This window comes from Rhea pennata, chromosome 1 (assembly GCF_028389875.1).
Source record: "Rhea pennata isolate bPtePen1 chromosome 1, bPtePen1.pri, whole genome shotgun sequence".
Taxonomy (NCBI): Eukaryota; Metazoa; Chordata; class Aves; order Rheiformes; family Rheidae; genus Rhea; species Rhea pennata.
The window spans coordinates 25,473,164-25,490,375 of record NC_084663.1 but is presented as its reverse complement, the minus strand read 5'-3'; the positions used below and the strand labels follow the sequence as shown (position 1 = coordinate 25,490,375).

General features: G+C 38.0%; 1 protein-coding gene across 1 annotated transcript in view; it reads left to right on the top strand.

The window, feature by feature from the left end:
• Positions 1-17,212, top strand: part of KCND2 (potassium voltage-gated channel subfamily D member 2) — a 278,015-nt gene that overhangs the window by 252,580 nt on the left and 8,223 nt on the right. Inside the window, exons 2-3 of the mRNA XM_062566844.1 lie at positions 7,896-8,058; positions 16,885-16,983. Coding sequence (XP_062422828.1) covers positions 7,896-8,058; positions 16,885-16,983 — 262 coding nt within the window. The remainder of the gene's footprint in view (positions 1-7,895; positions 8,059-16,884; positions 16,984-17,212) is intronic.

Below are 17,212 nucleotides of genomic sequence, written 5' to 3'. Positions count from 1 at the left end.
ATTGATTTATCCAAGATCCAGGAACATTTTTTCTTAGGGAAGTAGGAAAGTCAGAATTGCAGGAGTAAGATCAGATTTTCCATGGACCATTTAGATACATATTTTTTTCTTTGAGTTACTGTTGGCTTCCTATGAAAGAAAATGGAAAAGGGAATATCTATATCAGGCTTCAAACAACACAAAATATCTGTGTGATGGAAGAAAAATATATTCTTCTAGCTCCTGTAATTGTTTGTACTATCTTATGAATAATTAACAAGCAAGCATTTATTCTATGCTTATCATTATAGTATCTTAAAGCCTTGAAATTCTGAAGTAATACAACAAAGTAATATATAAATTTGGTGTTAATGAGATGTAGTATTCTTAGGACTAATGATGATTTCAGAAAATGAAAACATTTTTACTTATCTCTTTCCCTGCACCACACTGTTTTAACGGAACGAAAACAAAGAGTTAGTTTTGACTTGTTCTTCCAAATCTAGCACTGGATCATTTCATATTCACATACAATAGTATCTTAAAAATAGAATGAGCTCCTAAACAGCAGCTTAGATACTTTTTAAATTATTAATGTACACATTGAATCCTTAGGGCAACATAGGTGAAATGCACCTGCTTGTTTAGAATTTTACTTAAACTTATTACCGATAACATTTTAAATTATCCATTGTTGGATGCAACGCTGAAATAAATAACTAATTAGTGTCAACTTGCCAGCATTTAGTCACCAAGCAGCTTGGAAGCTCTAGGGAACAGCTTTATAACAATTTGCAGCACCCTCCCTTAGACAAAGACACTATTTTGCAATTGTCAGACATAATTTGACATCTCTATAATATTGCTTTATGCTTGGCACTGCTATTACTGTCAAAATGGATAGTTTCTATTCTTTGCTGAGGGCTTTTTTAAACTGGTCTCAAAATTAAAAAGTGTTTAACTCATCTTTGCTCCCTTATAGCGTACCTGGTATCTAGAGCTAGCCTTCCAGAGCTGAGCTGGCTCAGGCGCCAGCAGCGCCCTGTGCCTGGCCCAGGGAAGCAAGCAGTGGGGCAAGGGCAGCAGCACCTGCTGCAGAGACCTGTGCCACAGAGACAGGCTGCGGGAAAGGTCCCTTAGCTTAGTTACATCACTTTTCTTATTCATGAAAAGTATCATGATCCATTCAAAAAATGTTGTCTTTCTTCCTTAAAAAAAAAAAAAAAAAAAAAAAAAGTTCAAATTAAAATCTTTGCTTGAACTGGAAATAAAAAAAGAAAATCAGAAATCTGTGTGACTGTAAAGTAGCTTTTAGAATACAGCTGCACCACTGCTCTGGTAATTTAAACAGCCACCACATAATATTAAACAAACATCATACTTCTGTGATGCTATACAGCAACTCAGGAAGTTAGATTTTTTTTTTCCTGTAAAGTGAGGGAGGGATGACAACAAACATTTTTTAACATTTCATATTTAACATTTTATTTTATGGTAAATGAAAACAAGAGAAATTTGATGATCAGAATTCCTATCCTGACTGCAGGAAGTCAGAGCATTTATTTTATCTTTTTTCTTTTAACCTTTCCAAGTAAAAGTTCATTTTTTGTGACCTCTAAATACTAAAGCTCACCTTTACAAACCTGTTTAAGCTTCTTGGTGCACATGCAAAGAAAACCCTATATTCCTTTCAGAGGCTTTGTATTTTGGGAACTGCTAACTCAAGTAGGTGCAGAGGCAGAAAAGTGTGCTATTGTATGGCAAGGCAGGTTTGACTGTCTTACGCTAAAGGCTAGAAAGGACAGTGTGTACTGCTACCCTTGAGAAGTGGATGTGGTTTTCATGATTCATGAGTGATCACTCTGGCTAGTGCTTGGAGCAGCATTCATGGACCCTGGAGGGGATCACGTCCATCCCTACTCAGCAGAAGAGAGGGCTTTTGCAGCAGAAGGCCTTTCCCAGCAGTAAAAGCAGCAAGAAAAATTATTTGTAATTCCATACAGAATCTCCCCAGATTGGAATAAAATTTGGAATAATGCATATAATGTGCTGCATCTCATACTAGCAGCAATATTTTGTACTATCAGAAATTACTTTTCTAAAATCGTTAAGCTATTTTAAGACCTAAGGAAGGCAGCAGATTCGTCATGATTATCGTTAGTGTCAGAGAGGCTGGGAACCACTTTCCTTGCCTTCTGCCCTACGCTGGAGCGCAAACGTGCATCGGACTGGGTGCTAGCTGCCTAAACGGGGTGATGAGCAGCTGTACAACCTTCACCGAGAGTCTCACTAGTGCAGCCTCGGGGCTCGGCATGCGGCTTCTGGCAAGCAGGAGGCTGCAGTGAGCTGAAGTGAGGGCAGATCCATCTTCCCCCGGTGGTGGGTAAAGCAGCGATGTTGACCAGACCAGCAAGGTGACTAGTTGATGAGAGAGTACACCTTACCCCCGAAAGGCCCCAGGAAAACTAGTTAGACTGAATTTAAAAACTCAGACCATCCTGTTAATGATCTCCAGTACAAAAACCTTGAACTCTACTGTCCTGTCCTGCATGTGCGAAAAGAGGTGCTGTTCTGGCTTCTATACAAATTGTTTTGTCTCCACGGATTTTGTATAATTATCATTGTACTGAATTATACATTGCATCATTGGACAGAAATTCCCTTTCTTCTAAAACAAATACTGCCAAGTTAATTTTAATGACCTTTAATTTATTTTACAACTCCATTATTTTGTGATATATTTTACGTGTTTGAAAATATGTTACTAGCTTTCTCTTTCAGCAAATAAAACAGGAGCAAATAACAGACCTCAATCAACCTAAGATTTTAAAGAGAATGTAAGTTAATTCAAAGGAGGTGGGAGAGAAAGCACATGTATTTGTAACATATGCATTTAAAAAAAATAGCATTTATATTTATTTTTAAATGGTGTTTATGCCCCCTAGTGGCAGAAAATGTTATTGCGTCTAGGTTTTTGGAATATCGACATTGCCTTTCCTTAATGTGTGTTTCAGTATCAGCCTGCACTACTTGATCTTTATAGAAATGCAAATCCTGGATTTATTGATACTACTCATATCCTATAAATTCCTATTTTGATTTTTGGGATCGTATGTTTTAGGGGGTTCTGTCTGAAGTAAACTATTCCAAACTGGCATTTTCTGATCTCAACACACACGCACTTGTGCATGCACACACACACACACACACACACACACACACACAGATGGAGAGAGAGAGAGAGAGACTGCTAAATAAAAATATCTTTGGATGTTATTTTACTCTCAAAAATAGTTATTTTTCATTTGAAAAAATTACTTCTCTGATCAAAGAGACAAATAGAACTGAAATGAGCAGTATTGTCCCTCACATACACTTAGAATATTAAAGGAATAATGGCCAAAAAGTGTGATTTGTTTCAATTACAATTCAGACCCCTAGTATCTGAATTCTTCATTAGAAAGGTATCTTAACTAGATTCAGGAATAAATAAATGGCCTATGAAGCTACAGACAGCTTCTGTTGTATGAGATTTCTTGAATTATGTATATGCAACATTAGATATATTCTATTCATTAGTCAAAATAACAAAATCACTTTGGTAGGTGGGTATCAATGGATAAGTTCTGCTGACCTGCTGGTAGGGTTATGGAACGTGCATTTGTAAACCCAAATATATTCATGTTTCCAAGGTCCTACACCAGCTTAGTCTTCTGTGTGCATTTCAAGCTGCATTTCATGCCCCCAAATCTGTCATGCAAAGCTATTAGAAATCATGCCCCTATTACTTGAACCAGTACTCTGAAAGATCCAGTATTCATTTGCAAAAGACAGGAATCCACTGATCTGCTATTATCCCTTGCAGTGAGGAGTCAAACACATATCTGTTGAATGCAATCAACTGAGGCAAACACACCTGGCTTTAAATCCATCCCTTTGCTATGCCACTGTTAGTGAGCGTAGGACACGCACCCGCAGAGCGAAGCGCTATCACCACTGATACGTCTGACTTCTTCATGTCCTGGAAAACCAAGGCACTACTTTGATCGTGTAGTTTCTGACTTGCAGTTTGATAAAACTTGATTGACACATCCATTTTGTCATCTTCTTTTCACTTGCCTTTCTTGGCTAATGAAGTAGATTGTACATGATTGGTAACAAGGATCAGTGTTACAGCTCTTTTTCTTCACTCACCCGGAACATACGATATTGTGATGACACTTTTGATATAACAAAATTAGATTGTCAGTACAAATAATAAAGGCCCAAATACTGACTTGAGCTTGGGCCACAAGAATAGGCATACGTGGAACTGACTGTATTCAAAGCTATAAAAAGACGGCAGCTGGAAGAAAACAGGCAGAGGAGAATAGGCTTGCAGCTACAATCTGAGTAATAGGGAGACAAGTAGGGCAGTGCTAGATAAAACCTTGAAATAGTTCTCTTTTGAAAAGTCATTCTGTGAAAATTGCTTAATGAGATTCCATATTTATTGTCTCCATGACTGAAGAGATCAGATTTTCTACAGAAATCAAAATTTGTTTTAGAACGTAAGTGTAATTTTTCCCCTTTTAAATAGAAGAATCACAAAGCTACCCAGCTATCTGAAAATGGAGTTACACTCTTTTCTTGTTCAGCCTTTCCTAGGAATAAAATAATAACAGATGAATGAAGGGAGAATTTTTTCTTTCGTTTTATGCCACAGCTTCCGTTGGTGGTAGTCAGTGATATATAAGGTCTAACTGAAAGCAATGTTTAATCCAGCAGGAGGAACTTCTTTAACAATTCTAGTCATGCCTGTGCTAGACTAAAATCTGTGTCATTGTCCCAAAAAAAAGCAAGGCTAACCAGGGCAAATTTAGTAAAAACTTTACTTTGTTACAAAAGTGAGCAAATACATTTCTCAATTTGTTCAGGAAGCCTAATTTCTTGATAGTCTTTTTTTTCTTACCTTGATCTCATTTAAACATCTCCATCACAGTGTTTATCAACAGGAGAATATCTAATTATATTAGAGTTTTTAATAATGGGAATGATAGTACTAAACAATGGACAAAAACCATCACATTTGGAAAATGTCATGCATTGAAGCTTATTCAAGCTGACATAAAAAAGTAATCAAGTCCAAGTTATTTCATAGAAAGCAACAGAAAAGCATAGAAAGCATTCACCTGTCATTTTGCCCGGAATGCAAGAAAAACATTGAGAAAAACCCTTCATATACCAAACAACCCTAATTTTTTAGTTCTTTCCACAACTGAAATACTGTGAAAAGATATCTCCTTATGTCATTAGGCAGGTTCACATGCATACTTACTGAAATATTTAAAATGGATCAGCTAATAGTTCCTGTCACTACTCCTAAAATATCAGTCTGCAGTAGATTCATATAATTATAGTGTCACATTATCAACAGGATGAACTATATCCCTCAGCTGCTTCGAAGCAAATGAATTAGAGCCAGAAATGTCTTCTGTCTAGAGCAGCCATTGGTGACAATGTAAGCTTACATGAATTCAGCAATTCTGCATTTCAATGATAATTTTAGGTATCTAAATTTAGGTTTAGGACTCTAATTCAAGAGATCTGTTCTAGTAGTACTAGATGTGTTTAAATGCTGCATTTCAAGCTCTAGCAGTGTCAGGTGTATGTAAATATATATTGTCTTTTAAATAGCTTTTTGTTGATATGCTTTGCTTTCAATTTAAGAAAATACTCAGATCATATCTGAAGGGTTTAAGTAAAATGGTAACTATTATTGTAAAACCATTAACAACTACTAGAGATTTGATCCCAGCACTTATCCTACCCTAAGCAAGAACCATGTCACCCAGCACACCCCCTAACAAGTATTCACTGGCCAAGTTATTGCTGACCTCGAGCAGCCTCTTCTGGCCCCATGCCAACCGCAGTTCTGAGTTTCCCCTCACTCTGCCCCAACTTTGTGCCCACCACAAGGCTTGCCACTTGACCCGAAACCCTGCAGGTTATCTAGGTGTTGGAATCCCATTCATCAAAGGGACCTTGAAAGGTTATTTATCTAGTTCCCTGCCCAAAAGAGCGGTTGGGCATGCATCATTCCTGACAGCTGCTAGTCAGCCCTGTTTTAAGAAAGGTAAGAACCACAAATGCCTAGGTTGTGAAGTGAAAATGCTAATATGACGGAAAGTATGAATCTCTTCCTAGTATTTTTCTAGTTTTACACATCCTGTAATTGAAATCACCTATACTAATTATTTATAAGATGGATTTTATTGCATAACATCTTTTTCTCTATTTCTGAATGTCACAAAATCAGCAATTAACAGTATTTGAATTCTGGTAAAGTGGAGGGGTTTGCTGGTGCAAATATTGATGTATTTTTTCCTGTGAATATTCTACACTTAGACATGCCTTGTAAAGCAACAAAACATGTCTTTTTTTTCTTTTAATCTAATGTAATCTTAGTCAATAATTTGAGACGTGGTCATCCTTATTATTTCTGTTTGAATCTTGCCATTAAACAAATACCTCTTATCTTACAAAGAATTCATCTTCATCTGCAAGGCGATACGTAATCTCCTATTGACATATGCTGACATCTCATTGCTGGAAGGTGTTGCCTAACCCCTTATAGTTTCTCAGTAGTCTCATGTACTTGGCTCTTTTGTCTCCTTCCTCAGGATTAGGTACAGAATGTGTGCTTTAAAGATTCCCTCAATCTTCTCTACTATCTTTCTAATTCCTACTGAACAGACAGGTTTTATCTTCGTGATATCACTTTGCAAACGCTACAGTTTTATTCCTCACCTTGTCTTATATTAAATAGTTTATAAATTCTTTGCAATAGAGAATGTGTCATCATTAAATAATTTGCAAATTCTTTGCAATAGAGAATGTGTTATCTCTCTGTTTGCAAGCATACTAGATAAAATCAAATGATACATAAATGTTTAAAAATAACTTAAAATACAGTAAAGTTAAAAACAGAATGGTACTTCAAAGTAATTTAACTTTTTTTTAAACTCTGTAGTATGTAATTATATACTTGTCCTATAACATATGGACATCTACAAAGTGCAGAATAGATATCTCTTAATAAACTGTCATTGGAATATCTCTCTATGCTCTTCAGCAGCACTGTGTTCTTACTAGCTGTACAAAACAATATCCAGCATGTGGAATGCAGTATGTTCAAGCTATGGTAATTCTGAGCACTGCCAGGATCTGCAGTAAGAACTTATTTGGTTGCTTGATTGTGGCTTGAGTTTGTTGGAAAATGCTTTTGGCTCAGTGAAAAAATATTTGGTTCATAGAATCATAGAAAAGTTCGTTGGAAGGGACCTCTTGATTTCAGCTAGACTGGTTTCCTACTCAAGAAGGACTACCAGCAACACTAGATCAAGCCTTGAAAATCTCTAAGGATAGAAAGTCCACTACCTCCTTGTCCTGTTCCAATGATATACTACCCTCCTAAATTAAAGTATTATATCAACTTAGTGAGATAATAGATTGTTCAGCTTGACATCTATTTTACCAAGTGGTTTCCCTGGGATCTTGCTAGAGTCAAAGGAAATTGATGAGTTCTTCTAAGGAACAAAAAGAGCAGGGACTTAACTGAGACATTCTGATTTTTTTCCTTAGCACAGGCTTTCTCTGTCTCTCTATTGCAACAGAGTCTTATCCTAAGACTAGGATAGGTAAAATAAAGATGCTAACAGTTTGATGGACTGAATACCCATCATTAGCTTGAAACTAAAAACGTGTGTGTACAGCACTGAGCATGCAGTCTATGTGTGCACATGTGTATTATCTATATACATAAGCATAAAGAATTATTTGCAAGACAAGTAAAATTTTGTGTAATTAGTTCAACTAGAAATTCAGCACTTCAGAAGAGTTTTGTCTTTACTAACATTTTGTTTTCTTTAACCTAGGTATGGTGACATGGTGCCAAAGACAATAGCTGGCAAGATTTTTGGTTCAATATGCTCCCTGAGTGGGGTTTTAGTCATTGCTTTGCCGGTTCCTGTAATTGTCTCCAACTTCAGCCGTATCTACCACCAGAATCAACGAGCAGACAAGCGCAGGGCACAGAAGGTGAGCTCCTAATTCTTTCCTCTTCTTGTGTTGTTGAGCAATAGGTAAAAGATAACATTTTATATTCTGTGGGCCCTGAAATATGATTTTTTTAACAAGACTGTTATATGTATATGCTACTTGCCTAGCCTCAGCCTCAGATGCAAATGAGATGTTGCTTTAATGAAAAAAAATGTTGATTTTTCTTTTATACCAAAATGTACAGTTTCATTATGGTGGTACTTCATTGTGCCTATACAGTTAGATTAGATCCAGTATTTTCAGACAATAGCTGCAGTCCCACCTACTGAAGGTATTTTCTATATTTTTCAGGCAGACTTTCTTTCCTCCAAAGTTTTCTGAGAAAAAAACAAAATCTAACTATTATTTCTAATGTCTGTCTTAACTGTCTGTTTCACTTAGCCATGTGTTTAACTCCCAGTTCAGTCTCTGGGGGTTCTGATTATTAGGGATCTTGTTTCCTTAGTTCTTCTTTGGTTAAAATACTTCAGAAAAAGAGCACAATCAGGAAAAGACAAAAGTAAAAGTCTATATCTCCAGGTTCTTTGACTTCAGTAAGTACTGAGCATCTCACTAGGAGGATATCAACGAGCCCTGTGAAATGCAGTTTTCCTCATGGCCCCACCTGGGCAAGGTGAGGTGCTAGGAAGAACTATTTGTCAGAAAAGATGAAGCCAAACCTGGACAGTCGTCTTTATTTCCATATCCTTGCCAAAATACTAGTCTCTATCCACTTCTCCCAACCCTCTGATGGGAAGCAGGTCAGATAGCCTATATCAGCACCTGAACCCCTGATAATGCATTCCTTTCTCTTCCCCTGATCATGGCAGTCAGAAGACTGGAAACACAAAAGATATTACCAAGGTCAAGGCGTCATGCCACTTGATCGTTTTGTGGTCCCACGGCCTCTCTTTGCCATTAGGATAACTTTGATTCTGTCTGTACTCCAGGAAAGGTGCTTCCCCCTGCAAACTCAGAGATCGCGGCTCTCCAGCTGTGAGCGGGCTATAGCTGGGGAGCACATACATAGACAAGGGACACACAGCTCACCACAGGCTTCATCTTCCTCATATAGGCAATAGTAGCAGGATTAGATGTGCAAAATGCTTGTATTTTTCTTTCTGGCCACCTTTTTGAACAGATTGTTCTACAGAAATGAAGTGAAATAAATGTACAGAGTGAAACCACTCCTGGAGTATTTTAGAACCAGGAGAAGCAGAGGGATATGGCCAAGAAGTTCGGTTAGCAGCCTCGGTTGAAGATGTTGTACTCTCACCCACAAGATGGCCACACCTTGGCACCAGCACAAGCTGGGGGCTGACCTTCCGGAGAGCAGCTCTGCAGAGAAGGACCTGGGAGTGCTCATGGACAACAAGTTGACCATGAGCCAGCAATGTGCCCTTGTGGCCAAGAAAGCCAATGGTCTCCTGGGGTGCATTAGGAAGAGTGTTGCCAGCAGGTCAAGGGAGGTGATCCTGCCCCTCTACTCAGCCATGGGGAGGCCTCATCTCGAGTACTATGTTCAGTTCTGGACTCCCCAGTACAAGAGAGACATCGAGCTACTGGAGAGAGTCCAGCGTAGGGCTACAAAGATGATCGGAGGGCTGAAGCATCTGCCCTGTGAGGAACAGCTGCGAGAGCTGGGCCTCTTCAGCCTGGGGAAGAGAAGACTGAGGGGGGGATCTTATCAATGTGTACAAGTACCTGAAGGGAGGGTGTCAAGGGGATGGGGACAAATTCTTTTCAGTTGTCCCATGTGACAGGACAAGAGGCAGAAATTGAAGCACAGGAAGTTCCGCCTGACTGTGAGGGGGAATTTCTTCCCTGTGAGAGTGACAGAGCCATGGCACAGGTTGCCCAGAGAGGTTGTGGAGTCTCCTTCTCTGGAGCTCTTCAAGGCCCACCTGAATGCAATTCTGTCTACCATGCTCTAGGTGACCCTACTTGAGCAGGGAGGTTGGACTAGATGATCTCCAGAGGTCCCTTCCAACCTTACTGATTCTATGATTCTATGAGAAAAGTGACCATAACAAAAATCAGCAGTATCACAGAAATGTAATGTCTTTCTTGTTGGAGACACTTAGAATTCAAATAGAAGTTGCTTCAATGATCCAGATATCATATCTTACCTATCTGCTAGTTCCACATATTCTTTTGCGTTTTATTTTGTCCCATGTGTTAGCAGGTAACTAGTTCTAGCTGTATTTTCCTGCCTCCTGCAACTGGAAATTTCAGAAAATAAATTACTTTCACACTACATTGTTTTTGTATAGAACTTTTCCAATTCTGTTCATGTAATCACAGCAGACGATGAAAGAATAGTATCCATCAGAGAGAACACCGTGCTTCTTTACAGTGCCTCAGAGTACTGTGCCAGTCATGGATAACAGACCTATTTGATCTAGCAATCAATGTGTCTGAGCTTTCATAAAAACTTCAAAGAAGAGAACCAGCCTTAATTCAGATAGAAACTCTCTCTTGCTGCATGATGTGGAGCAAGATTTTATAAGTCTGTTTGCACTTCCAGTGAGAAAGAGATGAACACTAAAAAATACCTTGTGAAAATTAGATCAGCAGAGTGTCTCATACCCTGCACAATCTCTTCCTGAACAGAAACTGACTGAGCTACTAACTGACTTTTTGTCATCTAAAAACAGTGAACTCGTTGTATGTTACCAGCTGGAATATGAAGAGATGAGGACAATCTTACAAGGTGTCTTTTCCTCTGCTTCTCAAAACAATGCAAACAGGATGAAAGATTTGCAGTAATCACGTTTATACTCTCCTTGCTTCAGAGGAGATGGCTTTCAGTTCTGCTTAACCTGCCATTGGATGTGTCTCTTCCACAGATAATCTGCTATTGCAAAATTATTTTTCTGTCTCAGTCTAAAATAAGTGACAGGATGAAGTAATTGGAAGTGAAGTAATTAGGTCTGATGAGCTTTAAAAAGAAGTCAACAAAAAAGGACTTGGTTACTGCATAATCAATATGTAGCTATGCAGTTGTATATGAATTTTGAAGCAAAAAGGTCAAATCCTTGAAGTCTGAAGTTCCTGCCTCTTTGAGAGCAATAGAAGCTTACCCACTTTTCTAAAGTAAATGTTTCCTTAGACATTAGCCTTATTTTTACTCTCTAAGACCAAAGAACACGAGCTTGGGATAAGGTTCTCTTTCATGGAGCACAGCGTGAACTGCAGAAGACGGACTTCTGTGGGCTAGAGCAGGCTTCCACCTAATTGCAAGAGCTGAATATTTGAATTACAACACTTTCTTTACCAAAATTTCATGAATAAGTTTAATCAAGGAAGCCTTCAGAAATGATAAAGGGAAAATGACAGAGGCTCTAAAGAGACTCAAGGGAGAGTTATCCCTTAGTGCAGCACAGAAATCTACTCTCAGGAGCACTGAGATTTTTCAGCAGAAAAATGTTGTCTCTTGTATTAAATTTGTTGGCCATCATGGCCATCAATATATGCATTTGCAAAGTTCTACACAGTCATTCAAGATTAGGCAATATCATTTGCTTTTCACTGGGAAAAAATTGCTGCATGTTAATGCTCAGAAGAAGATGGAAGAGAATATTTTATTTATAATACATCTCATTTTCAACGTGTTTTAAAAGAATATCCTGCTTCCAATCATGGAAGTACATTGCTGTAAAAGGGATACAGCAATATGTCTGTAGATCTCGCATAAAGAACAGGAAAAATCATCTGTGTTTATCAGAACTTTCCCTTTTATCAGACAATATAGTAAAAGGATCTGAATTATCTTGTCAATAAATAAATTGCCCCAAATAGATATGGAAATTGACATTCAAAGCAGAATTAATTATGCCCTATAGTGTTGCTATGATTTTTTCTCAAGTAGATATATCACAACTGAGAAGACAGTTTTGAAGAAACCTGTTTCTGGAGCTTTTCTCAGCTACCCAGTTGGGTAGCTACACACATACATACAACCAAGTTGGAACTGGTTTCTATTCACACAATGGCACCATAGCTGCAGAGCTCCATCCCACGTATTGCAGCACCTTTCATGACAATAATGTCCTCTTCTCCCTAAATGGTGCATTTCTTGCTGGATGTCCTCCTTGTTTTCCATCCAGCCATTTTCTGCATCTTTTAGAGACAAAAGTAGTTTATCCTCTTAGCCAAGAAGTCCTAAGCACAGATCCATCTCTCTAGTATTGTTCATTTCCTGATAACTGGAGGAACCTTAATTTTTGTTGCCCAAGCACTATTTCCCTAGAATGAGGGAAAAACCTATCATCAGCTCCAAAACCTGACTTTGTACAGAAAATTATTCTTTCATGTGATTGTGACCTTTTACCTCTATATAGCAACATATAGCCTGAAGAATGAATGAGTTTGGTGGGGGGAGAGGGAGGAGAGGGAGGATGTTGTTGATTTTTTTGTTGGTTTTTTTTACTTACTGATTGTACATGAGTTGTTTGTTAGGTTACAAATAACTAGTTACTATTCAAATACAAATAGCTCTAGGATAAATTGCAACAACTGCTTAACAGAATTTAGCAATCCAAAATTGAGCATTTGCAATAAGGCACCATACTGGATAATATAACTTCTTTAAACTAAATAGGATACTAAGCTAAGCGGGGTCACAGAAACATAGCTAACAGAACTTAGTCAAATTTTTTAAATATAGCACAAAAGCATGTAAAACTTGTGTTTACAAAGCAATAAAGTGAATATATTTTGGAAAAAGGCAATATGAACTTTATTTAATTCCACATCCACTAATGTACAAAGTAAACAGCACTTTCTTCTCTACTGCAAGTTGACATCTATAAATTATTGTCAGCTAATCATTATTAAATTATTATTATTATTAAAGTCAATTATTTGCAATTACTGAAAATTAGGAGAACAGATCATGAAATATGGGAGTGATTTTTCACTTGAAAGTAAGTATATAGGATGAACTTATGAAAGACCAAATAAAACCAGTGTAAACACAATGTGACTAATATTCAGATCATTTTGGCTATGGCTCTAGGAGTCACACAAGGACTGTGAAAGAATTTTTACCTTTTAATTTTAGAAGATCACAAGAACAAATAACAAACATAAAGTAAGTAATTAGCACTTTTATAGCATCATAGGAAGATAGTTAAGTAGTTCGGAGAGCAACAGCAGAAGGGAACAGGGGATAAGTAGGTGCTAAACTGGAAGGGCAGCCTACCTAGGTTTCTCCCATAGCAAACTAAAGAGATTGATGGGAGCTCACTAAGCTTTGCCCTGTTGAAGAAACCTCTCTCTTATCACAGCCAGGCAGCTGAAGGGATCTTGAGTGCTGAAAACTGGAGGATGTAAATGCCCCCTAGCGCTACGTTTTTCACTATTTAAAACCTTATGGAAATAAATGTGCAATTTTGTTAACCTGACAGAGCTAGTAATTACTGATCACCAGTGGTTTCTCTTTGTAAGGTGTTTGTCATGATCTAACAAGAATATGAGCACTATTTGTGTTTGCCACAACCTCCAATCAGAGATAAGGCCCCACCTCTAACCTGTAAAATTTTAAGTTAGGAAAAAAAATGTTAAGTATTTGAAAGAGAAGTAAAGTACAAATATAAGGGATGCTCTAAGAATTGGAACTGATCATCAGTTTCTTTAGAAAATTTCAGATGGGATGATCATGGTGGAATTTCATCAGGATAACTAAAATAACTTTATTTCAGTTGTGTTGGTTTTGTCCTAGAAGTAGTAAAAATTACAGAAATCAAAGAGTTTCACAAACATCCAAAGGCTTAGAGCAAAGAAGATAACTTACTGCAGAAGAATTAATCCTTTCTTTTTCTGTAGGAAAAGAGAGAGCTTAGAAGGACTTTGCAGTGATTGAAAGGGGCAGTTATCACTCCCCTTCTGTTGTATATGACAGAAAATGCATTTCACAGGCAAAAGGAAGATACAATTCTTCTGTAACCATAGTGCTTCTGATGTCCTCACATCATCTTGGTGTCTTCCATGGAAATTGAACCCCCAGTCCACAGCCCTTAAAATCTTGTAGCTGATATAAGCTTTTAATGATTCCTTGCTTGGAAATGTGAGGAGTTGTTGGACACTGGAGGCTCCAATTTAAATCAAGTAGAAGCACTGAAAAAAAATCTTATCACTGTAATAGATTTGTGAATAAGTCTAGTTTCAGAAGTATTTGCTGGAAACGGAAGTATAAGTATGGAAGCCACTGTATCTGGTTCCTGTCTTCGTAATAAATTTATTGTCTTCCCTTCAGTAAGTGATGTAAATTCTGGCCATCTTAATGAGTCCCAGCTAGAAAGATGTAAGCTATTAGTTTCTACCTCACAAAAACTTTCTAAGGCCCAATAAATTCATATTCTCAAAGCAACCTGAGATCTTCAGATAGAAAGCACAACTTAATATTATACTGTCGTAGCACTTCTATTAAGATAGTCTGATGAACTGTTATTTTTTTTATATTTATTACATTGTGCTGCACTGTAATTACTACTTCTGTCATTAAAAGAGAAAATGAATATGAATGACTAAAGGAAAAAGTGTAACTAATGTATGTAAAATGTTTGTTCATTAAATTTAATGAATTTCCCTATATAAAGAGCACACTGAAAAGCAACAGAGCTAAAGAAATTTTTATGACCAAAAAGTCACTTATTTATGGGACTCTGTATTGCCTCCTTCAGTACCATCTCTAAAGCATCTTGAGTTTCTAATGTTAATCAGTATTGTCAAGAGAGACCTTTAACATATTTATAAACATAACCCAGTGTACTTTTTTGGTCTCATGACTGAATTCTGTGGTACTGGTAAAGCTCTTCTCTAAATCTTCATCCCATCATACCAGTGTTCTATCTGACGAGTTCCACATTGAAAATAATGTGTTTTCTATCAGTCTGAGGGAGTTTTTAATCTCCAGCCCTGAGAACCCAGCCCTAATCATTCCACTGGCCCCAGATGCTCCCACCAAGGAGCATGTGTGGTCCCGGGGCTCAGAACTGTTGACCATTTCTTATGCCCGTCAGCTCTGCGGGGCCTCTCTTCTGCAGGTTGAACTGGGTAGCTCACTGCAGGATGCGGGACTGCCTGTGCACTGTTCAACTGGGGGTCATCAGAGAAAGAAGCCATGACTGAAAGAGTCATTTATTCCCAGCCCAGTCGCTAGGGTCGGCATGAGAGGACAGTGACAAAGCAGGAGAGCTGCAGTTGTTGTTCCAGTGGTAACAGGCGGAAGGAGAGGACAGGAATTTAACCAGGACATTTCCTGGTTATTTATCACTATATTTACCACTTTACCACTATGAAAAGTTTTTTTACAATTCCAGCTGGAAAGGCTGTATACTCTGAGTAAGACAGGAAACCAAAATGTTATTCTAATATGGCTGATATAGCAAAAAAACGAGGCAACTTAAAAAGCTCTCACAAGTTTTTTGACTCAGCAATGCAAACACGCACAGCATTATCCTCTCTTCTTTTGAAACAATTAAATGATAATAAATACATGACATATAACATGTTTGCTTTTAACTATCATGAATTACTTGGCTCACTGTTGAGAAGACGCTTTTGTAAGTTTGAGTGCAAAGAAGCATGATGTTGAGTCATTCCTCATAGTCAGTTAATTATTAATCATGCCAAAGAGAAGATTTGGCAGTTGCAGTAACCAAGCTGCTATAAGTGCTCGGAGATTCTCAATCATTCCATAACAACATTTAATGCCACAGAATTAAGGCGGGAAAACTGTGCTCCCTCCATTTTCTGGAAATATCAGCTGAGTAATTATCAGATATGAAATCCTTATCAAACTCATTTTTCAAGTTTTTCGCTTGTGTCTTCTTTTGTGCTTTAGCAGCAGTCATTCAACTCCAGTTGCTGCTTTGCCCTTGGCCTTCAGAATCAGAAGGCTAGCCATGAAGACAGACTCCCTCTGACGTATAAGGAACCAGCCACAAAAATTGCTTAAACCAGGATAGCTTTCCAGAAATCCTATAATTTTTTCTCTTTTCCATGATGTTGGGCTAGAGAGGGTTTTTTCTTCCCTTCGTGTTCTGTTGTAATGTTGGCTTCTAACTGCTCTATAGAACGCAGGAACTCAAAACATCCTATGCTTACAAGCCACCCCCTCCCCTGGGATGGAAACCACCTATGCAAGCAAGAAACCTCACCTGAGAAATCTCTAATCTGATCTCCATCTCTCTCACCTGTTTGATGCCTATTGCCTCCAAAAAAACAGATGATGGTCAGATTATGACCAATGGTGGCAAGTATTAATTCTGATTATGCAAGCAGACATGAAGAAGTAAAAGAGCCTTTAAAAGGTCTCCTGGCAGGATTTCAGAAACTTAGACTGCAGTCGGTGTGCAAACAGCTATCATGTTCTCTTATACAAAAAAAAAAATCAAAACACTCTGAGAAACCTTGGAAATTCACAGCAGTTGAAATGTTATGTTTTTCTGTTCCATTTTTCCTCTTTAAAGGGATTTTCACTGCAGGAGCCGTTGAGATGGAAGCCGTGTTCCTGACCTATAGAGTACGAGGAAGAGCAAAACTGCAGCCACACAAAGAAAGAGGCACTTCCATGCCAATCTGTAATCCCTTCTCCAGTATCATTGTTCTTACTTGTTGATGCAAACAAATACAAACTTCACTGTCATTTGCTTTTTAAATGGGAAAATAAATGTGATTTGCCCCACCTAGAGATCCTATCCTTGCAGTGATTATGCCGTTGGTATTGATAAGTGGCTGATTTCAATTAGCCATTTCAGATAAACAGCATAATGGATACAAGTATAAGTGACACTATTCCTTTTTGTCTCATTTACACAGAAAGCCAGACTTGCCCGAATTCGTGCAGCAAAGAGTGGGAGTGCTAATGCCTACATGCAGAGCAAACGAAATGGCTTACTGAGTAACCAGTTGCAGCAGGTAACGTTTTTATATAATCCACTTCCAGAGTAACAGCTTAATAATAGCCCTGCAGCAGTTTATATATCACCAGGACAAGTCTGCCCGGGTCTTTAGGCAATGTTACCTTCAGATGTAGATTGAGGAAGAATGAATTGGACAATTATTATTGTTAAAGGAAGTTTATGAATATTGATGATGAGGTATAAAAAATGAGGGAAATGGCTAAATAGAAATGCTACGTTCAAAT